The sequence below is a fragment of the Eucyclogobius newberryi genome, unplaced genomic scaffold, assembly GCF_026437365.1.
Source record: "Eucyclogobius newberryi isolate DKJ021-1_F unplaced genomic scaffold, fEucNew1.0.hap1 SCAF_13, whole genome shotgun sequence".
Lineage (NCBI taxonomy): Eukaryota > Metazoa > Chordata > Actinopteri > Gobiiformes > Gobiidae > Eucyclogobius > Eucyclogobius newberryi.
The window spans coordinates 29,648,707-29,672,311 of record NW_027315757.1 but is presented as its reverse complement, the minus strand read 5'-3'; the positions used below and the strand labels follow the sequence as shown (position 1 = coordinate 29,672,311).

Below are 23,605 nucleotides of genomic sequence, written 5' to 3'. Positions count from 1 at the left end.
GAAAATGTTGTATCTAATTACGTACATTTGGCAGGGACAGTTCTTGAACATACATGATACAAATACTATGCCATGTGTTTATTTTCATGTGTTTTTGTCTCACTTCAGCACTCATAAACACACTCTCATTCAGTGTACACGGATACTGGAGGCAGTCTCACGTCCAAGTACTAACCAGGCCAAGACTAACCCTTCCAGGCATTCAAGGTGCTATGGACGCTGACTGGAGTCATTTAAAAACACAAATATCCTCAATTAATTATCATCGATGATCATTTCAAAAAAGGAAGGGATAATTCATTGTGTGGAGATAATACTGATTTTGTAGATATCAGAAAAACATCAAATGCACAAAAATAAAAATAAATACAATAAATAATCAGCCGTCTACCACATTTTCTCCTAGTTTCCACAACATAGAAGAATGTTGCAAACTCCCCTGAGTATTTTACCCAGCCCAGAATGAAATCTGCTCTCTACATTCATGAGAACGCCTGACATCGGAGCCGAAGTGAAATTCCTATCCCTCTTTTATGTGTGGGTTAACCTCTATAATATGCTAATCTCCGAATCCTTTACCTTACATTATTACCTGAAGTTTTGAGAGCGTTCACCATGGCAACAGTTAGCAATGTCTGCGGTTAGCGTCTTGATGGGCGGATGTGAATCATGGGCAAATGGGAAGCATGGAGAGATTGAATATTGTACGTCATTTCCATCGTGATTCATGTGTTATAAGTGTGCGGCGACGAAGAAAACTACTCTGACAAATCTGTGCGAGTGACGGGTTGGGGTTTACCAAAAGGGACATTGAAGTGGGAGGTCTAGTCATGATTATTGCTTTAACTTCAACTTGTCTGCAAAATTCTTCGTACTTGCCTTGTGAATCCTAATGAAACCACGAATGTCTTCATGCATCGCGAGCTCTCAAAATAACAGCTGTCATGTCTTTATTTGGTAAACAAACACATATGCTCATAATCGTCTACTTACAAATAAACAGTGTCACAGAACTTACATTTTACATATTGGAAACACTGCACACCTCTCGCCTCATTGACTATGTAATTAGGACAGTCTGTGTGTCCGCATCGTTCGATCTAATTAGCCGCATCTTGTGCTACATAAAATGAAAGTTTATTATTATATAATGTCAAGATTATTAGTTTAATCGATAATAGTGACTGTTCATGTCAAAATATAATCGCAATAACCAAAAAATAATATTCATAACACTTTTAGAAGCAACATTTGTTTATGTTAATTCTAAATGTAAAATACAGTTTTTATATTTTTTACATACTTTATTTTGTCCTTCAGAAAGTTTGAATTCATAAAGCTAGACACAATATTGAGGAATATTATTGTGTTAGTTATACAATGGGAATTGTTTTGTTTGGTCATGATCTCAGCAGTCTTGAATATTCGTTAAATACTAAATTATTTCAAACTTGGATTTCAATTTCAGTAAACTGATACCAGTCTTATATAGTGAACTTTACTCTCCTTCTCTCCTTTACTGTCTCTGTATTCTTAATTTAATAAAGCTGTCACTGTTTATTATTATAAAGACTGATACTGTTCCACACAAGGCATTTTCTTTGTTTATTCATTTGACAGAACATTTGTAGCGAAAAAAAGAGGAGAGAGACGGTAGAGACATTGGACATAGTCGAGGGCTGGTCTCGAACCCAGCAGTCACACATGTGCTACGCCAGGGGTGGGCAATTATTTTCCTCCCAGGGCCATATTCGAATCCAGGCCTGTAGCTGAGGGCCGGCGCGTGATCATTGGTGTGGAAAAAAAAAATCCCCAAAATTAAATATCAAATAAAATATCACTTTTCTGTCAAATATAGGCTGTTGAATCTATTATTTAATTCATTTCACATCATATTTATAAAGGATACAAGTGCAGACAGATGACGGAGGGCAAATTAAAAAAAAAAAATTACTTGGACAAGCTTGGCAGACCGGATTGAAAGGCCCGCGGGCCGTAGTTTGCCCACCCCTGTGCTATGCCCTTAACCACTGCACCACCACCAAGCACAGCTACAGTGTAAAGGCCAACAACCATGTGATACACATTTAATAATATCACACAAATACAAAATAAATGTGCTGTTTACTTGTATTGCCAAATGTAAAGAACGTCTAAAAAACACAACTTTGTCTGTACTCTTTACAATCCAGTAGTAGTAGTAGTAGTAGTAGTATTTACATATTTCTTACTTTTTTATTTTCATTTTTCTGCCTTCTTAAAACAGTATCCATCACTACGAGGCTGTGAGCGCAACAATTCTAAACACATCACTCCTAAAATAATCCATACATTACAATGTTAATTTCCACACAAAATACACACAAGATAGTTCATAGTACTGCTTTTACCATTCATCAATATCTCAATTTCAATGTATTTCTAAGCACATGGAGCCAACGTTTAAGGACAGAAGTCAGAAATCACTGAAGTCAATGATGTGGCCAAATGCCTAGCCTTTAGCTCAATAACTGCCCACATTCCAGTCTCCTCCATGGACAGTTGGACCCCCGCTGTTAATTGGCCATTTCTGCAAATTCCCTCCGTCGTCAGATTGTCTGGCAACTGTGAAAACGCTGGCAAAATCCAAGACAATAGCGCACAAGTATAAATGAGCAGCTGGCAATGACAATGAGCCCAGCGGACAGATTGTATCGAAATAGAAAAATAAAACAAGGGAAATTAAGAGGAGCAAATTGCACGGGACTGACATCTTCTCATTTAAGTGATATTGGAGATACATTGTCGCGTGGGCGAGCGTGGGCGTTCACGTGGCTGTCGCTCTGCGTTTGGATTTGCGCTGCGAGACTTGTCAGTTCACTTTGAGAATGATTGACGATAATGTGTTTGTCCATATTGCCTTTTAATGCCTTTCTGGATTTCTCTTTGCATCACAAACTCGCATAATACAACAGGACACGCTTTGTGCTTTTCTCTCGCTCGCATTCACAAAGGTTGAGAGATGAAACGTTGCGCTCGCTGATAAACGGCTTGGCACAAACTTTACAGATGTTTTTGTCTCTTTCTCTGTTTCTTCCAGTGTGCTGTTTTGTGGTCCACAAGCGGTGCCATGAGTTTGTCACCTTCTCGTGTCCTGGAGCTGACAAGGGCCCTGACACAGATGTAAGTGATTCATGTACATTTCTGTCATTATTAGCAGTGGATTCATTTAGCCATGTTCTGATTGTAAAAGAAAGGTGATTTTACGGAGGACGTGTTCTTCATGTGGAAATGCTTGTCCTGGATAGAATTTCACATTTATCCTGTACTTTTATCCCCCCCCCCCCCCCCCCGTGTGACCATTTTGGTGACGTTTATAATGCTACAGTATCGTTGAGTATGTTGAAAAGTAGTTTCATAACTGTTACCTAGCAGCAAAACTGTAAATAAAGGCCAAAATTGACACAAAGTACACAATAGATACAATTTGACAAATAATAATAGCTGATAACACCTTTATTTTGTTACATTATAGTTAAAACTGTCGGGAAAATGTGTCAGTTCTGCCGGGACGCGGTTAGCTAACCTGTCTCAGAGCCCTAATCTTACTGAAGATAAATGTTACTAATCCAAACCCTAACCTTACCCTAATTTTAAAACCAATATATTGTAAAATATAAACATTTGCTCATTAATGACATTGGTGGAGGCACTCAACTCTACTTCCTGTCATGTCCACTTTAAGTTTGTATTTTACAATAATAAATAAAAACAATAAATCCCCTCAAAACCCACATATCTTAGTAATATTGTCTAATCAACACACTTTAATCTGTAAACCATCAACATTGAATGACTTTGGTTTTGTCAAAGGAGTCATTGTCAGTACTGATGACGAAATTTGTCCTGACATTTTTTTTACAATTCCCGCTGTTATCTATTGATTCGTGCCATGTGTTAGCTTTACTATACTTTGATTCACTTCTGAATGGTTTGATATGTTAAACAGACTGAGATGTGGATGAGTCATTATGATACATTCACGGTCTCATTGGCTTCTAATACAAAAAGTACATCACGCAAAATCTGACTATAACAATAGACGCTGACATTTTTAAACATGTACCAGTAATTATTCTGACACTCTTATATTACCAGTAGGAAAGTAAGCCTGTGCACAGATTAGTCGACTAAAAATATAATACCTTTTACTTACATAGTGATTTTCAGGACCCTCTAAAACTATAAAATATCAAGAATCTCAAGGGAATACATGAAAAAGCAACTATCTATAACAAAAAGTACAATTATAAAGCACATTCAACAGTAAAAAATAAATGAATTATTATTTACTCTCAAAACTCGAGCTTTTTGCTTTTTAAATATTGAATTTCAATGAAATAATTACTGTCAGCAGGGTCTTCAACTCAAACCTCTGTAAGAGCTTCTCCTAGATCCCTGGGGAGGCTGGGGACATTGAGACCATGTTCTTGACGTCCATAGTCAATGAGGCTGCTCGCAGCTGAGGTGGGAATGTCTCAGGTGCCTGTGTGGTGGACACCGGAAGTAAGGGATGTCATCAGGCTGAAGAAGGAGGCCTATCAGGCCTCTTTGGCTTGTAGGACTCCTGAGGAAGTTGACAGTTATCGGCGGTGCTGTTGCAGAGGCAAAAACCCGGGGCTGGGAGGAGTTTGGGGAGGCCATGGAGGAGGACTATCGGTCGGCCCCAAAGGAATTCTGGCAAACCGTCCGGCGACTCAGGAGGGGGAAGCATCAACAGCTTCATCAACAACACCGTTTATGGTACGGGTGGAGACCTCGACTGGGGGATGTCGTCGGACGGTGGAGGGAATACTTTGAGGACCTCCTTAATCCCACTGTCTTCCAAAGAGGAAGCAGAGACTGAAGACTTGGAGTCTGACTCGTCCATCACCCAAGCTGAAGTCTCTGAGGTTGTTGGCAAACTCCTCGGTGGCAGGGCTCCGGGGGTGGATGTACCTGAAGTCTCTGGATATTGTAGAAATGGGAACCGTACCTCTGGACTGACAAGACCGGGGTGGTGGTCCCTCTGTTCAAGGAGAATCCGATCAGTCAAACCTTGGATTCAGGACCAGCTCTAGACTCTCCATCGGGTGCTTGAGGGTTCATGGGAGTTTGCTCAACCAGTCCACATGATCTGGCATTCGACCTTGTCCCTCTTGGGGTGTCCTTTGGGAGGTGCTCCGGGAGTATTGGGTCAGGTAAGTCAGACCTGTTCCCAGTGCATGGTGGACTCTGCCCTTTGTCACCAGTTCTGTTCATTGTTTTTATGGACAGAATTTCTAGGTGCAGACAGTGGTTGGAAGGTGTTCAGTTTTGGGACCACAGGATCTCATCTCTGCTGTTTGCAGACGATGTTGTCCTGATGGCTCCATCGAACCTGCATCTGTAACGTACACTGAGACAAGATCGCGGAAACAAGCGGTCGAAATTAGTTTCCTCCGCAGAGTGGCTGGGCGCTCCCTTAGAGATAGGGTGAGGAGCTCAGTCACATGGGAGGAGCTCGGAGTAGAGCTGCTGCTCCTTCACATCAAGAGGAGCCAGCTGAGGTGGCTCGGGCATCTGTTCCGGATGCCTCCTGGGCGCCTCCCTGGGGAGGTGTTTCGGGCATGTCCCACCGGAAAGAGGCCACGGGGAAGAGAGACTATGTCTCCTGGCTGGCCTGGGAATGCCTCGGGATCCCCCCGGAGGAGTTAGAAGAAGTGTCTGAAGAGAGGTAAGTCTGGGCTTGGACTGCTGCCCCCGTGACCCGGCCCCGGATAAGCGGAAGAAGATAATTGGATGAAATAACGAGTCAACTAATGAAAATCTTGGTCGACTAAGACTCCATCGACCCATAAATCAACTAAATGACTAAAGGCCTGTATCAACACTGATGAAGGAGTTGATTGCTTCTCCTTGTGTGAATCGATTAAGTTTATTGCTGCATAACGCTATGCCAATAGACACAATACAAAGCTCACACTGTGCTGATTATTAACAGTTACACAATTTTACTATTAGCTTTTACTTGTCACCGCTGCTAATGATGTTGTAATTTACGATCATTTTCTGGTTTTCAAGGCTCATCTGTTGAAAATGACTTGTCAAACTGTTAATTACAGTTGCTATTACCTTTTAGCTCCAACACTAATCATTATTAAAACATAATTGGATTGCAGCCCGTTAAGATTTTTTCAGGCATTGTCAAGGCATCACATCGTTGTGGCTTTGTCCTGCACATGGTTTATTCATTTCATTTCATCTTGAGCTATTGTTAATTCTGCCTGACTCGTAGACTAACTTCTTGTTATTGCATGATTCTTCTGCTTAGCTTTGTCTGGCTCGCCTGCCAAGTCTCTCTCCACACACACCTTCCACTCTGCCTTCAAGTGCCCATTGTGAATATCATTGTTATTGGGCCAACTGATTCTGGCACACAAAGAATAAGTGGGTCTCAGAGGACGAGCCTTTGAATGAAATGATACAGGACAGTCTCAAACCAAACTCTGTTTCCCCTGTCTAAACTTCCTTAGATCCAGAAAGTTTATTTTCATTCAGCGCTTGGCAAGAATTCAACAATAACCTTTCAGCTCATTGGAATTCATGGTTGTTTTTCTAGCTATTCATTCAAACAGAGCCATCTTGAGACTTTAGAAGATAAACAGATGATTGGTATTGAGCACGATGCTAAACATGCAATCAATTGTTTGTCTATAGCAGTGCTTCTCAAACTTTTAACTTGAATAAAAATAATAACCGTACACATTTATCTGGGCCAATTTGTGGCATGATTGTGTAAACATACAGCCATATTTTTGCACTACCGGGTAATTGTTCTTCTATTTCCATTTTGACTCATTAGCCTGTTCAAAAAGACAACTCTGATGTACTGAGGACAAAGTGGGAATGACACACGAGATCTGGAGAGAGTGGAGAAAATATCAATATATATATATATATATATATATATATATATATATATATATATATATATATATATCAATACTGGAACCGATATATCGCCCATCCCTGTGGCATATTGTATTTGTAGACACATGGCCATTATCGCAGCAACGTTACTACCCGTACTACTACTTCCTGTCCGTCACAAACCACACAAGGATGACACATATCTGCTTCTTTATTTCCTTCCCTCACTCTCCCCATCTCAGCATCTCCCCTCTGCCACCTCTGCCCCCGTCTATGGGTGAATCATCCTTGCCCTGTCACTGCTCCCCCCTTCCCGGCGCACCGTGGGCCCCGACTGACCCCTGCACCAACTGGCGGCAGCGGTTGTCGTCATCTATCTGTCTTTGATCGGCACAAAACCAGGGCTGAGTAAGTTAGCATTAGCATTTCAGTGGAAAGTGCTGTCCTCTCTCTGATGCTGTTGTCTGTCCATTGAGCGGTCTGGGCTGGCGTGGGCGTTAAGTAGTGCTGTATTATCAGTCAAGCATCACTTTGAAAACAGTGAATGGAAATGATTCATCCATAGAGAAAAAAAAAACAAGCATTTATTGTACAACTGGGTTTTATTGACATTGTTGTTCCCTTGTGTTTTGGGAGGGTTTTGTCATGTTACTTAATTCAAGCTGTAAAAGTCATTTAAACGGGGCAGATTAAACTTTGTGGTATTGCGTATTGACATTCTCTCTCTCACCCGCAAATCGGCTTTGCCACCATCTGTCTGCTCATTACCAACACGGCTGCGCTGCTTTTGCAAAAGTCTTACATGTTTTATCCAGCTCGCTGTGATTGATGCTTTGTTTCATGCAGGAGATGTTACATTTTTATAGAAGTGACGATATCCTGTTTGACCGTCAGGATTAATTGGAAAATGTCAGAGCACTTGAACAGCTTTATGCTTTAATGTCAGGATTCTTTTCAATAGTTTGAATCGTTTGAAATGTCTTTGGAGATTGGAACAGCAGGAATGTAAGTGCTGAATATAGATGAGTGAATCAAATCTCATCTATAATTGTATAACTGACAAAAGTAGAGTTTCAAAGTTAAATTAAAGTCGCAAGCGGCATCTTACGGCCCTCGCGGGCCGCCGGCCTTCCGACTCTGCACCTTCGACTTGATAAAGATGGCGCCCTTATTGTGTGTTGAATTAAAAAAGAACTTGACAGACGGCGACACATTGGACATGGCCAATCCAGTGCAAATGAACACAAGTGTCAGTCAAATTTGCTGCTCCGCCGCACAGAGACCGTAGCACTTAGAATATAAATATGGATAACTTTTGATGCCCCGCTTGTGTAGATGATATTCCCCAAAGTAAAGCTTGATCGGGCTATTGCCCACGGAGGAGTTTGTTAAAGTGTGAAGCGTAAATGTGAACATTTAAAAGATTTGGCGTTTTTCCCATTTGTGACAGTATATTTGCAGCTCCACGGCACAGAGATCGTAGCACTTAAAATCAAAATATGGGTAACTTTTGATGCCCCGCTTGTGTAGATGATTTTCCCCAAATATGAGTTTGATCGGACAATCGCCCTAGGAGGAGTTTGTTAAAGTGTGAAGCGTAAAAATGGGGGGATTTGAGCAATTTTGCGATTTTCCCATAAGGATAACATGGGATGTTTCTGTCATCGGTACGGTTACGCCATACAAAATATGACTTTGGCTCTCATACTTTTATGATCAGGATGGCAAATGAGAATTTTGTGCAAAATATCATGTCATTTTGAAAAACTCTATTGTTTATAGGCCACTCCGAAGGCCAAATAGTCAGAATTCTGGGAAACGTTTGGGGCTCCGTCGCACAGAGACCGTAAAAGTAATCCTTAAAATTTGGATAACTTTAGATACCCCACTTGTCTAGAGGACGTACACCGATTTTGAGGTCGGTGGACAAAACGCACTAGGAGGAGTTTGTTAAAGTGTAAAATATAAAAATGTGGTAATTTGAGAGATTTTGCGGTTTTCCCATAGGGATAACATGGGAGATTTCTGTCATCGCTACGACTACGCCGTAAAAATTTAGGCATTTTTCTGATTGTCGGTGGCACTGTCGCGCCATTTTTTAACGAAAAAAAAAAATGGCCCAGAAAAAAACAAAATTTTTCGCCGATTCTGAATTTTGGGCAAAGTTTGGTGAGTTTTTGAGCATGTTCAGGGGGTCAAATTAGAGCTCAAAAAGCAGAAGAACAAGAAAAATAATAAAAAATATAGCCGCAAGCGGCAATGATCGGCCCTCGCCACGCCGCCGCCACGCCGCAAGAGGAGAGGGCGCTAACGCGCCCCAATTGTCCTTTTATTACACCTACTGCTGAATCTGTGACGCTGTCACATCTTCTCCCCTTTGTTTTACCATCAAAAAGCAATTTTATTTTGAATTCTTGGCAAAATGTGCGGCTCCAGCGCACAGACACCGTGACTCTTTGAATAAAAATGTGGATAATTCTTGATGGTCCACCCCTGAAGATGAGTCTCACCAAATTTCACGTGTAAGCATGTTCTGGCGATTTCCCCATTGGAATAACATGGGAGGTTTCGGTCATCGCTACAGCAAAACCGTAACAATTATGACATGGGTCTCATTTACTTTTTTGATGGGGAGGCCAAAATTGAGTTTTGTGTCAAATTTCAGATAATTTCGCAAAACTGAACATTTAACCTCCATATAAAATCTGTAGGGGGCGCTGTGGCGCCAAATGAATTAATTTCACTTCAAGTAGGTTTAGGGCAAAGAGTTTAACAACTGATTGTAATTTGACGCAATTCGGACTTTATCTGCGCAAACGGCAGAAATGTTAAATTTGGGAGATTTCTGAAATTCTAGCTAAAGTTTGCGGCTTTGCCGCACAGAGACCATGACAGGTATCAATGTAATTTGAACAACTTTTGATGTCCCACTCCTCAGTACCATTTTCACCAAATTTCAGCTTTTTAGAGCCAACGCCCTGGGAGGAGTTCGTAAAAGTACGACGTTTGGAAAAACTCCTGAGTCATGTTTAGCCATTTTTGAACCAATATGGCCGACATTTGGTTGGGCGGACGGCGTTGCCATAATAATATTTGTTACTTCTCTTGTCACCATCTACCTCTGCGCCAATTTCCTATCTCTCAATGCATTTTTGGTACATTTGGGGGCGCTGACACGCCATTTTTTTTATTTTAGAAAAAGGGAAATAGCCAGAATGTAGAGAGGCACGATTTTTAGAGGTGTGCAAATTTTTGTGACTTTTTGTCAATGTTCACTGGGTGAAAAATAGGGGGGTTGGTCCCGAGAAGAAAGAAAGAAAGAAGAAAGAAAGAAAGAATAATATTCCGATGCGAAAACAATGTTTCCCATTTTTCAAATATCATAAACTATACATTTTCGGAAAGCGCTCGCGCTTTCCTACCTCATGGTGTGGGTCCCTGGTCACTGACGGGTACTTTCGTTAATTATGAGTGGGCTCCGCCCACTTTGTGTTTTTGGCCCTCTAAACAGTAATAATGTTCAATTTTTGCATTACATGCTTATATGCACGGAACATGCAAGAGATGGGGAACGTGTTCGTGAGCTACTTAGGGCAAATGAGTGCTTTATATCAATGTAAAGTGCTCGTTTAGTGTGCACTTTTGCACGGGCTTCGCCCGTTTACAACGGTAATGTTCCATTTTCCTACTACTAATTAGTATGCACGGGGCGTGCGTGAGTGAAGGAGTGCGTTAGTGAGTACGTGCGCACTTTCGCAGCCGTGCTTCGCACGGCCTTACAAGATCAATAGGCCTCTCGCCAGCTTGTGGCGCTCGGGCCTAATAAAGCATTTCACTATTGTTCTGTGTCAGTAATTGGCTCATCCTTTGTTCCAATACCTATAAGGCCATTTAATAAACAGCACATCACAGCACTAATGCGTTTGATTCAGTCATTAATGTAAGCGATAGGCCCACTTGCTCCTACACTTGTCTAACAGGCTAATTTAGTGTACATGAAGGTAAACTATGTACACTCTGTAGATGGAGTGCTCCTCATTAAAACAGCCCTCAGCCTCAGTGACTCGTTACTGAAATCCACACCTCTGTTATCACTCTGACCAGTGTCATTAGTCATCGGCCTTGCTGAAATGAAGATATGATCGAGGGTAAGGAGAGGTGCTTGTGTTTCATAATGAGGTGGGGAAATACTTTTCAATTATAAATAAGGGCTCTAATGCCTGTAGGTCAAGAGGAGTTTTCTTTTCAGGTAGCGTAAACGTAATAGCAAAGTCTTGTACTTGCCATTACATACAAGTTGAACTACAAAAATACATAGATCAGTTGGAAGTAAGTCCTGAGCTGTTGCAACAATATGGGCCAGTCTTACCTGTAGAGAAGGAAACCTATTTTAACCTGAGTTTTGATTGATTCGTTGATTCCGTATAAATTCACACATTTTTTTCCCGTCTTTTTTCCTCATAAACAGCCATATTTGTTCTGATGCAGACCATGTGTGTCCCTAATTGGCTAATCTATCTATCACGCCCACCTGAACTCAGGGAGATATAGACTGATATAAATCTGTATCAACAAAATACTGGAAGATTTCATGCAAACTTCTCACAGAATGGCCATTCATCTGGACATTTTCATGCCACTTTGGTACGATAGAATCAAACATTTTTACCGACCAGAACATTAAGCTTGCTCTATAACTGTAATATGCTTTTAGCTAACAAACTGATTAACAAATTGATGTTTAAAACCTAAGAAACATTGCCGTAACACTTCCTTTACGGTCACACGAGCAGCTGGAGGAACATGCAGTACACACGTCCTACACTAAGGCTCAGGGCCGATTAAAGCTTAGAGTGTCACTTACTATCGACTTGTGCCAAAGTGCAAGAGTCGGTGACTTACCCTTAACTGCACACGGTACGGGAGCCTAGAGAGGTCAGTTTAAACGGCTAGACATCTGCTTGTGTGTCAGAGAGCCGATCAGAGCGTGGATTAGAGACACACTGTTATGTAATAGTGTGTGGTACTAAAGGGCTGAGAGAAGACTCCACGGTCAACTGTGATCCGCCTGACTGAAGGAGCAGGACTTAAGGCACAGCTCAGGGCAAAGGCAAGGCAGCCACCCGACAGCTCAGCCGGGGAAACACGAGCACAGAGGAATAAACTGCAGATATATCTCATTTACAGCTGTGAATAATGTGTTTATTATTGTATGTGGAACTGTCCAGATGATTTGAAACTTTGTCTACAATTTAAAGAACACCTATTGTGCTTTTGTCTTTTATATAGTTCTAATCGCCGCCTCGCGTGGGTCATTATTTTATGTTATACTGATCTAAAATGACACATTTAAGAAATAAATCTGCTCACTTGATACTGGCGTGTTACTCAAATGTGTGATATACTTCGAATGGCACGGTGGAACAATTATAATGTGGTTAAAAGCTTCTAAAAGTCAATTTTGTATTAAAGCACTCCAGCTGTTGATTTATTTTTTGTCAAAGGTTTTATTAAACTATCAGTCGGTGTGGTCCAATGGGAGTGAAGCGTGAAGAGAGACATTCAGCCAGCACAACGTAGCATATGCAATTTTTATCATTTCTAATCTGTACGTAGATGTATTTTTTGTTTCATTCAAAATATTTCTTCTTAGTTTATGCAAGAATTAGTGTTATCACAATAATGACATTTTAAACTCGATTTGGTACTGAAGAAAAGGCTCAATACTCGATAATGATTTCGATACTTCAATCTTACAAAAGGTTCATTCTATATCTGGTCAGGGAAGGTCACATTTTTGTCATTTGTATGTGATTTTTTTCCCCCAATATACCATACTTTCACAAATGTATGTAGTAGTAAAAAAGTACTAGTTTTAGCCTCAGTTAGTTGATTTTTTTATATTTTGACAACCCTCGTAATAATGTAAAACCGAGTACTTTTCAGCAAACCGTTTTATTCCTGGGTCATGATGCTGCACTATCAAACACAGATTAAACAAATACATGAATTAAAACAATCCATTTGCCCGATCACATAATAACACAGTCGGGCCGATACATTGTTAAACTCATTACTGATAAATCCCTTTATGATTATTCGACAGAGAATGTGTGTAGTTCATCATTCTCACTATGTCAGCTTCCACCCTTTACAGCTAATGAATGAATACAATATTATCAATGCAATAATATAATATAGGCGCCGGGATGTGAATAATTTGACTGCCACACATTAATCCCACACACTTTGAATGCCTCGGGGTGTAATATCAAATCAGTGTGGTTCCCAGATGTTCGCCTAAAACATGTGGGAAATATGAGCAATTACATAAGAGGTTGATTTAATTACAGATATCAAATTGCAATCTGCAGTTGTTGGTCCCACGCCTGGTTATGTAATTATATTTTTGGATTGAATAAAATGCCTGAAAAATACAACACGTAAAGAAAGAAGTCGTCTATTTATTTCCAAATGAAACTTGCATAAATGGTTTTGCAGATAATTTGTCACGCGGCGTCCAAACTATTTTTTTAATTGGGATTTTATTGCAGTCTAAAATTATTGCGATCACTTAAATCCGCTGTGAATCTGTGATATCTTTATATTGTCATTGCTTCCATGTTTCCAAGTGCCACACGTGATAAGCACAGCCTTCGCTTTAGTGCCACACAACCACAACTTTACGCCAAAATGCTCACGTCAAAGGGTTCAAAGATTGTGAAAGCCTTTGGTGTGCATGTATTTTCACTCACCCAGTGTTCCGAAATGGCTGAGGATCAAAACACTCACAGTTGGACTTCTTTATTATTGCACAACCACCTCCCGACTCCAGCACAGTGGTGGGAAGGGTCGATGCATAGAGCTCATTTTGCAAAACAATAAACGGGGCTTTCTCCGCTCTCAGCTAGTTCCCTTCAAGCCACTTTAGTTTGTCCTGTTTGGATGTGGGTCGCAAATAAATGCAGTATTAGCTACTTGGGGCCAAAGGTAATTATGAACAACACGATATGAAAAATGTAGGCTGCTAAAAGAGCAAGTGAATTCATGGAATGTTTAATTAATAATGTAATCAGCCACTCTGACCAAGGCCAATCTCTTATTCGCACTATATTCATTCACAGACGGAAGGGCAAGTGTCATGTTGTAAAAGTCATGTTAAAAAAGCTATTCAAGTTTTGGAGTAGTTTAAAAATGCACTTTATTAAGAATAACAGTGTTGAATAGAGTGATTTTGCAGAAGAATTATGCAGATCTTTGGTCAGCAATTCAAATAAACTTCTTCATTTTTGTTCTTTCAAGTATTATGTACTTTCTACTTTTCAGTCTTGTTGAAAATGTTGTGGAGTAAAAAGTACAGATACTTGGTGTCAAAAGTAGTAAAGTAAAAGTAAATGTATCCACTGTAAAAAGTACTAGATACCTAAAATGTTACTTTAGTACTTTTACATTTGTATTCGTTCCACCTCTGCAGGTTTGAACTACAAATCTTGTGTTGGTGGATGAGCCAACAACCTCTATTATATTTTAAATTAACTAATTTGAGAACAAAAGTTTGTGATAAAGTTATAAAGCCTGAAACAACTTTTACAACCAAATTAGAGAGGAATTAACATTTCAGAATATTAACCCTAAGCATTATTTTACATTAATGCAGCTGTAGTGTCATTTAAGGAGTATACAACGTATGCAACCCTCACACTCAGTATATTACAAATAAGATCATGTTTAACATTTAAAATAACTACAATATCTAGTAAATTGCATATTGTTTACACAGTTTTCCCAAATGCTGAATTTCCAGCCCATTATCCCTTAGAATTGTAATGACTAAATGTTTCAGAAAAGTTTTCAGTTAAAATTATTTGTTTCTAGATGTTACACTTTTTGAGATACTTTTGTTCTATGAATATGAATAAAAATGAAAAACTGAATTGTTTAATTGCTAAAAATCTGAATAAAATATAAAAATAATAATAATAATAATAAAAACATGAATTGATGAAAACTTTAGTAATTTGAACATGTACTAAAGAGACAAAAATATGTGTTATAAATGATAACGCGACAGAAAACTGCAGGAGTTTTTAAATAATCTTGTCCACTTTTATGTGCAAATATAATTACTTTATGATAAATGATAGATAAATGAGAGGACAAAGGGTTAATGCTGATACACTCCTTAAGGCACATAGTTGCTGCATGGGTTGTGCTGCTGATAAACTGTTTGGCATTGGCTGAAAGTTGTGGAAGTTTGTACCTAAAATAGTTATTGTACGACAGCCGTTCAGTGTATGCAAACATAATTATGTTCTGGCCTCGCAGACGTTATTAAACATGATCCAGTCCAACGTAGAAAACCATTTTCTACTAAATTTGTCTGTGATTTCTCTTGAGACTAGAAGTGCACCTGATGCTCTTCTCTTTAGAATGGAAGAGGAACTGAATGCTAGCAACAACAAAAAACTGGAAAAAAAAATAAACTTTACTATTAGTGTCAAAAATAAAAAACATCACAATTTACTAATTCATCTTGATTGCCAGGACCAAACAGTGAAATCTTGACTAACATTATTTTGTTTTTGCAATGAAACTGTATGTTGAATGTGACAGATAACGTAATTTTGCTTTTAAAACTGTGATCGATGACTATTTTCATGATTATATTGTGATATTGTGATTATATTGTGATCGATGACTATTTTCATGATTATATTGTGATATTGTGATTATATTGTGATCGATGACTATTTTCATGATTATATTGTGATTATATTGTGATCGATGACTATTTTCATGATTGTATTGTGACCTGAATAATCTCTATATACGGCACACAGAATACGGGTATAATCCTATATTCAAACCTCTGCTCTTGAGTTTAAAAAGAACAAATACAGTTCTGCCTGCAGGAAAGATAAAGGAACGCATTGTCGTTTTGGGCATGTGTAAGCTTCCCGAAGAACAAAAGAAGAAACCAGAAGAAAAGGATCTAATGAACTCACTGGAGATGCAACCACCATGAAGCAAAGGTTCTGAGGGCCCACTATTTATTATTGGAGCGCTGCAACACAAGGACATACTGGATAATACCATTGATCACTGATATCTTGCTGTGTACGGTACGCTGAACGTCTTGGTTAGTTTGGCGTAAATTTAAATGTGTGGTGTTGTTGTTATTTTTAATAGAGTCAATTAATCAGCCAATGCTCTACAATGAACACTCGCTGCAGTGTTTCAAAAGGTGCACGAACACGGATGCCCCAGAAATGTCAGCCTGTTCTCTACTTTTGCTGCAGCAGTGCTTTAAAAAGTTACTTACAAGCTGTAACCTTAGTGAGCTTTATAATCTGTGATCTGTGTCGGACGATCTGCTCCAACCTTTGTCTTTTGTAAATGTCTGGCCCAGTCTGAACCTCGGCTGCGTCGCTTAATAATTGATTCTGGTGCGGTGATACCAAATGTCCAGATTACACGGAGAAGATTGATTGTTGGACTCCGTCTGCTGACTTTAAAGGGTGTTCAGTTGCAGGACACACAAGCGCTGCCTTGTAATTATTGAATGAATGGATGTCAGCGCAGACAGAACACTGATGGAGCTGGAGCTTGTTGGTGGTGAGAGAGAAATGAAAAATCTGCAGTTGGGGAAGTCTCTGGAGTACAATACAAGACTGATTTATAACCGTAATAATAAGGAAGTGTACTGATGAGTAAACCATGGACAGTGCGCTAATTTGAATTATATTCCTCTTTAAAGGTACACTCTGGGGCTTTTCTGGTGGAGGGTTCGCCACCTGCTTGTCTCTATGAAGATGTTATTGCTTTATTTGGAATGTTCCACACAATGGTATTTAACTTGATCTTCTGCGATCTGCTGAAGGAAAGAGCTTGAAAAACATGCTTTCCTGAACTGTTCGCCTCTTCGCAGATCAGACCTGTAACTCGGTATCACCTGTTTTTCTCCTCTGAGATTAAGAAGTTAGTAACACACTGTGAAACGTTCCAGTTAAAGCAATCTCCATGGCAGACAATGAGAAAAGTTACGTAGTACACCTTTATTATAAAGGCGAGAATAGTTAACAGTAAATACACGGCCTGTCCAAAAAAAAGAGTGGATTCAACAAAGCAAGTAAGTGTGTCTCCTGTGGCGTTATTGTCTGTGTTCCGTATTATTGTGGTTTTAAATTGTGTTACTTTTTTAATTGGTACCATCAACCTGTCCAGGGACAACCAATGGAAACTAGCCTGTGGCCAAAATCTGGCATATTACAAATGTATCATATGTACATAATATGCATTGTCACTTTTCTAAATCAATCAATCAATTACAAATAAATAAGTTGAAATTAAGGCTTTCTATTACAATATTTCTGAAACTCTTGTGCAGGTTTGTAAGGGTCCAAACAACAGGTTTAGGTGTTTTACATGATTAGACACAATAAGTCGTTGTTTACAGTGGAAATGATCTTAGCTTATTAATAATTGCTGCATTTTTTAATTGCGGCTATTCAACTTGCGATTTTGACTCAATTGCAATCACTCTCACAGCCCCGGTTGAAACACAGCACTGGGAAGGACGCTGTCGTCACTGCAGCTTCTTTTCTTTAATTCATCACACGTTGGACGTTCTCTTCCGCCATAAACGCGCTCATGAAACCCACTCCAATCCCTCCCATGGGTTCATTTGGTCAGCCGCACTTAAAAAACCCTTTGAAACGCCTTTAACTCACAACGAAAGCTTGACGGCTGCCTCGGCATATTATTTCTCACTTCAGAATCATCAAGTCGCACAATTGAATTATACTGGACAAGAGTTTGATGAATAATTTATGGCCTGTGGGTAAACAGTGTATCTTGAGGCAGACAGCAGCCGGGGATGTGACCTATTCGGCAGACTGGAGGCGGAGGCAGGAGCTCGGTGTTGAATGTCATCACTAGGGAGGACCACAGGGCAGACGGAGACGGGGGAGCGGAGGAAAGAGCGGCGGACTTTCTTAAACAGAATTCATTTAGGGCTAAAAATACTTTCCTCTTAGGGATGATAAGTTGACACAAATGATGGTATTTACTGCCCCGGCTATTATGAAACTAAGTCTGTTGATATAAGGCTGTATAATGAAGGATTTTAATGGATTTGGGAAGATATTTAAGAAGTGTTTTTTTGTAGCAGCACAATTATTAGCAAAAAATATTGCACACTACAAATGTATTGCTTGTATTGAACAGCTTTGTCATGCCACTAGTCTTTGCCTTGCTTGTCACCAGTTCAACATGTTTTGTTTCTATTTTTTATTTGTTGAATAAGGACATATTGCATATTGATCAATGTGTCAGCAGCTGCTTTAACATTAATATACCAGAGTTAGCTACATTTCATTTGTTGTCCTAATGCAGGTAAAAACATTGATTTAGACAACAACAGAAACATAACTTGACATTACATTAAACCTAATAAACAATGTCCACACACATTACAGATTTTTACACATCAACAGGCTTGAATCTTGAGAAAGAGTACAAGAAAAAAGCATAAGCTCATCTATGTGTGCATGACTGGTTTGTTTTCAACCCATTTTTAAGAACTGTCTTCACGGTTCAGTAGCTGCAGTTTCTGATGTGCTCTGGCATATCATAATCTATATCATAATTGTGTGCATCAGACACCAAAAACTATCCAACTCTACAGAATATACAAATTCATAATTCACTACTTAAGATAAGATAACCTTTTTTTGTCCCACAATGGGGAAATTCCACTGTTGCAACTCAGAGGTACAGAAACAGATTAGGCACCGAAGTAAATAATAAAAAAAAAACAGATACAATCTTGTAGAAAAACGTATAAAAAACCTCTTATACTCTTAATGAAAATAATAATAACACTCTTATGTCACAGTATTGCACATGATTATGAAGCTGATGTTCAGGGCTAACAGTGCTTGTTGTAGAGCGAACTTTAAAGGGACAGTATATTATATTTGCCTGGTCAGCACTTGTCCAGTTCTTTACAAAGATGTGAGTCTGGACACGGGTTTCATCTTCACGAGTTGAGATGGACGTGATTGACCGGTGGATTAGCCAATCAGGGACATGCATGGCCCGTTCGTATCAAAACAACGAGGGCAACGCAGCTCAACAATGACTGCCCACCGCTTTGTTCCAGAAACACATTCTCCATTAATTTTTCTGAAGAAAATGTATAGTGAATGTTTGAAAAACTTGGGGCTAATCAGGTTTAGTAAGCACAAGTGAGCACAAGACCTGTCATTTTATTCAAATCTGTTTCTGAATCTTCATAAACCGCTAAGTTATTCAAACATTCTGCATTAATTCGAGATGGCAAAATCAATTCTACATGATAAATGACCGCTGAGCTTGTCCATTTCCCTGAACACATTAACAAATACATTTTTACTAGATATTACCTATCTGTGTCCTTGGATATATAGTTTTCTAATCAAATATTGCTTTTACTCATGGGAGTCTTGATTCATTCACGGTTAAACAATACATATTACATGATGCCAAAAAAGGATGCTTCCATTTTGTGATTTAGTTTTCAAGCTGATTATCTAATCCAAAGGCAGTGGGTCTTTGTGCCTCCTTAAACAGAGTCACCTGAGGCTAAACCCTGAGCAGAGCATTGTCGTAGTGAGCGGCGGGAGAGAGACGCCACGCTGAGTCTCTGCCTGTCTCCGTCCCTCCAACAAAGACGCCGCGGTTAGCGCTGCTCTTTCAGGGACATCGCCTCAAAATCTCAGACTTCTATTTTCGCTTCCTTACCCCCCGCCGTCCTCACCGTCGACATGAGCAAAACCTAATATAGGAAAACCTGTGCTTGTAAAATGATGCTTGTATTATGCTAGTTATGAATGTTCTTCTATTTGAGCTGCTGCTGTTGTGAAAATGTCCAAACTCACAATATGTTTCCGGAGAGACGGTGAAAACCCTTGAGAACGATCAAAACGAGCTCCACTTTGTACAATCTGCCAAAGCGTCACCTCGATTGTTTCACAGGCCTCTGACATTAGCTTTTTTAGGCTACTCTGCACTATTTTGGGGTGAAAAATACATTGAGAATAAGAAGCATTTGGTGTGTGACTCTTAGGGATGTCACAATATCAATCAATTATGGTGAGAAAAAACACCACAATTAACAATTCCTCACGATTACTGAAGGCGTGACCAAACAACTGTGAAATCTTTAATTTTCTTTTATTCCCATTGCTCAACATGTAACTACTCCTCAACTTTATGACCAGCTTTATGAAATCAAACTTTCTGAAGGATAAAAATGTATGTGATACGACCTAAACAGCCAGGTACATTTAGCTCGCTGCTTTTGTCTAGATCAAATACTGAATTTTGCTTCTAAAATTGCAGCTATGATAATGTCATTCTGAGTCATTCATCTTCATACATTGGTCCAAAAGCAGCTGTACAGCCCAATCCAGCACCACGTTTCCTTTTTGTTGTTTGTCGCCTTGAGCAGTGACGCACCTGAACTGCAGGGACTGCTCCGGTCTCTGGCTGTGTCGACACCAGGACAGCCCTTTTCAAACCGTTACAGAGGCTGAATCATCTCGCACCAACCCAAGACACGCTACAGAAATAGCAAGTGTAAACTCCGGTTTGAGCTGTCACTTGACAAAATGCTCCTGAACACTGGAGACAATGTACTTTGGCGGCAAAAATACAAATCCAATACCGACTCTTTTTTAATTCCTGTAATTCAAAATGCTAAGTCTGTGTAAAATGCTGATTCCAAGTGTTAATATTGATTGTGTTGAAAATTGTGAGTTATGAATGTGTAATGCCTTTAGCACTAGACACAAATAAAGAGTCTAATGAAGCGTAAATCTCCTGCCCAACATCATAATGCAGAATATGCTTTGATTATTATGTCTTTTCCTAATGCCGCGCTGTAGGGAATCATTACACAAAACACAGAACATAAGAGTGCGTTCCCTGGCTGTTTCGGCCATCTTTTATCGTCTGCTGCTCTGAGTGTATCTTTGTGAGCTCAGAAGCCCTGTAGCCTCATTACGCTGTCACCGCTGCCGTCCTCCTGCCGCAGCCCGGTTCGCGTCATTAGTCAGTTTAGTTTGCACCGCCCCATCTGACAAGAATAGACCGGCCCAAAAAGTCAAAAGACCTGTAATATTCTGCCAAGCATCTCCAGCACAATTATTGCATCAACTTATCAAAACATTGACATAATGTGGATGATCATATTGTGTCTGTTATTTCTGAATCATGTGATTGTGAGGATTAATCTGAGGGATCCGATTTTTGTCTAATTGAACTACGGAGGGTGAATTGGTTGTGGCGTATTGGTGATATCAGAGAACATTTAGCACCAATGTGTGAGCTCATGTGTCATCAGTTCTTCAGATTTGATTTTTAGTGTAAAAATATGTCTGTATATTTACACAATACTGCAACAAATATAATGTATTACAAAAGTGAAAAGTTAATTTGTGAACTTATAACTTACCCTAAATGTGTGGTCTTATTACTTGTATGTTATTGATCATGACAGTAAGACAAATATCGGATATCCATATCAGCTAAAACAAATCATATTGGACGTTCTTTAAATTGAACAAAATGTCATTTGGCTTCATTCAAGAGAAAAATCTTCATAACTTCCAGTCTAAGAAAATGCTGAGAGAACTCTACATCTGTTTCAAGAAGCACGAAATTTAATAACACGAGGCAACGAACACCACGTCACTAATTTACATTCGTATTTACATCAAAATGAATATGTATTTGCTAAGAAATATCCCCTAAACTTCCAAATATGGGCTCGAGAGAACATGTGACACTGAGCTTGAGCAAGGCGGGAAAAAAGAGAGTGAATGAAGAAGTTCTGCGTCTATCAGCAGCAATTACACAATTACATAAGGTAGCACATTCAGTGGAAGTATATTTAAATCACCAACTTAACGAAATAAACCAAGACTTTCATAGTTTTACTGAGTTTTCCACGAGGTCATGGGGGTCACAGGGAGGTGCTCATAAAATATAATTAAATATATATTTTATATGAAATAAGTTGTAAAATATAACAAACAATCATTTAGGAATTACAATTTTGGTGGTAATATAAGACTGATAATATTCTAAAACAGCAGAATCGCTTTGCTCTTGATTATTGGTAGGATTTATTCTTCCAGAAGAACATAACCTTTTTAAGAAGGCCGTAAGTAGGGCCATTGTTACTACAAACTAGAATCAAGTGCATTCATTTTGTTTGGAGAGAGTGAAGGTGTTACTAGAGAAAGATGGAGAAGAAAGGCCTTCTCCAAAGCCAAGATCTTGTGCCCAGATATGGATTTGAATGAGAGATCAAGCCGTTAAAAGCTCAATTGAGTTACAGCTTACACTTAAGATTCTAATCCTAACCATTTTCCACTTTAATGACCCATTAAATAAAACACCTTTACTTAAAGGCGGTATGGACAATTTTTCGGCGATTTGAGAACGCAGGCGGAAGTGCGCATGTGCACTCCCCCGTGCGGACTGATACAACACACGTGTGTTTGTTTATTAGCGCAACGGAGTGCATCGCATCGCTCGTCTCCCGTAGATTTCTGTCCACTTCTGCGTCAGCTTGAACTGTCTTCATTTTGCCCCGTACACTGAGGGAACTATATTATGATAGATCCATGCGCTTAGACACACGGAAACGTGGGGACGAGCCTGATGCGGCTGCAGGTGAGCGATAGGTGCGTTTTATGATTGATACGTGGCAGGACAAATGATTTATCCACGACACGAGGAAATATGATAAAAAATTTGCTGAAAAAAATCGTCCATACCACCTTTAAAATATCAATCAAAAATATGACCATTACTTTTTTGAGCTGTTTTGGTAACAGACAAACTAAGATGACCTCTGAAGTAATGAAGACACAATCCCATACTGACCTTGTCTCGATCCAGAATGGAGGTTATTTTGGCTTGATTAGTTCTGACAAAGACAACTGTATTCATGGATGACATTTCACTGGAAATAATTGTCGGATAACAACATGCAAATTATGTCTCAGCACAGAAATAATAATCAACAGGGAGTACAGTGTAAAATCTGTTCAGGTAAACACCAGAAAAGCTGCAAGATAAACAAATGCTAATCAAGCAAAATGACTTGTATAACTACCAATCAACATTGTTTTAGTGTTTTGATGTTTAACTAACATCAGTGCTTTATTTTTCTTCCTAATGCATGACTAAACAGTACAACTGAACCATGTGGGGAAAATATCTGATAGATTTCTTTTCTGAATTGTGGTTGCAATTTGTGTTTTAATAATCAAATTCTGTTCAAAGTTCCCATTATGAACGCTTCATAGAGAATTGACTGAAGTATGTATTGACAGGTGTTTCAGAACGTGTTTGTGCAGATGAAACTACAGGTGTAATCAGTTTTTATGCACAAAACGGTTTTAACTAAAGGATTCTTAAAAATATGATTTAATACATAACTTAACACATGCTTTTATATATTAAAAAAATGTTTTAAAGGCAATTTACTGTGCTTCGACAGTGGTGCAGTGGCTTAGGGAATTGCACATGTGTGGTTGCTGCTACCGTGGCATCGTGGGTTTGAGTCCAGCCCTTGACATTAAGATAAAATGAGATAAGATAATCCTTTAATGTCCACACA

General features: G+C 39.3%; 1 protein-coding gene across 2 annotated transcripts in view; it reads left to right on the top strand.

Annotated features, from left to right (window-relative positions):
- The window catches only part of prkcab (protein kinase C, alpha, b), a 101,632-nt gene that overhangs the window by 29,578 nt on the left and 48,449 nt on the right, over positions 1 to 23,605 (top strand). For both annotated transcript variants that reach the window (XM_072443368.1, XM_072443366.1), the window contains exon 3: positions 3,080 to 3,162. In XM_072443368.1, coding sequence (XP_072299469.1) covers positions 3,080 to 3,162 — 83 coding nt within the window. The remainder of the gene's footprint in view (positions 1 to 3,079; positions 3,163 to 23,605) is intronic.